General features: G+C 67.1%; 1 protein-coding gene across 1 annotated transcript in view; it reads left to right on the plus strand.

The window, feature by feature from the left end:
* LOC103771611 (septin-4-like) overlaps positions 1 to 420 on the plus strand; it is a gene marked incomplete at both ends in the record, with an annotated part of 1,544 nt that extends 1,124 nt beyond the window's left edge. The window contains 2 exons of the mRNA XM_008938912.1: positions 1 to 21; positions 153 to 420. Of these exons, the coding sequence (XP_008937160.1) occupies positions 1 to 21; positions 153 to 420 (289 nt within the window). The remainder of the gene's footprint in view (positions 22 to 152) is intronic.
* Positions 421 to 696: the final 276 nt, after the last annotated feature.

Raw genomic sequence — 696 nt, forward strand, 5'->3', positions numbered from 1 at the left:
ACCCCTGGGGCATCGTGGAAGGTAACGCTGGGCTGTGCCATGGGCGTCCCACCAGCCTGGGGGGACGGGGTGGTCCCCCATGCCTGGGCAGGCTTAGGGGGATGTGGGGGGGCCCTGGCTGTGGCCCCCTGACCCCCCCCGGTCACCCGCAGTGGAGAACCCATCCCACTGTGACTTCGTGAAGCTGCGGACGATGCTGGTGAGGACCCACATGCAGGACCTCAAGGACGTGACCCGGGAAACCCACTACGAGAACTACCGCACGCAGTGCATCCAGAGCATGACCCGCATGGTGGTGAAGGAGAGGAACCGCAAGTACGGGCACGGGACGGGGGTGCCAGGCTGGGGAGGGGGGCTGGTGACCCCCAGCCCGTCGCCGGTGGTGATCCTGGGGGGCTGGGGTTGTGCGTGGTCCAAGTGGTGGGTTGGGTGAGGAAGCCTCGGCAGCGTGGTGGGGTGTCCTGGGGCAGTGGGGGGGCCCCTTCTTGTGCTGTAGGGCTGGAGCTAAGGGAGGTGCCCTGGCAGTGATGGGGACCCTGTGTCCCCCCAGGGCTGGGTCTGTCTTAGTGGAGATGGCCCAGTAGTGATGGGGACCCTGTGTCCCCCCAGCCTGGTTGGAAGGGGGTACTCTAGCAGTGACAGGAACACTGTGTCCCCCCAGCCTGGCTGGAAGGGGGGACTCTAGCAGGGCAAGGG

The sequence above is a fragment of the Merops nubicus genome, unplaced genomic scaffold (genome assembly GCF_000691845.1).
Source record: "Merops nubicus isolate BGI_N331 unplaced genomic scaffold, ASM69184v1 scaffold33834, whole genome shotgun sequence".
Lineage (NCBI taxonomy): Eukaryota > Metazoa > Chordata > Aves > Coraciiformes > Meropidae > Merops > Merops nubicus.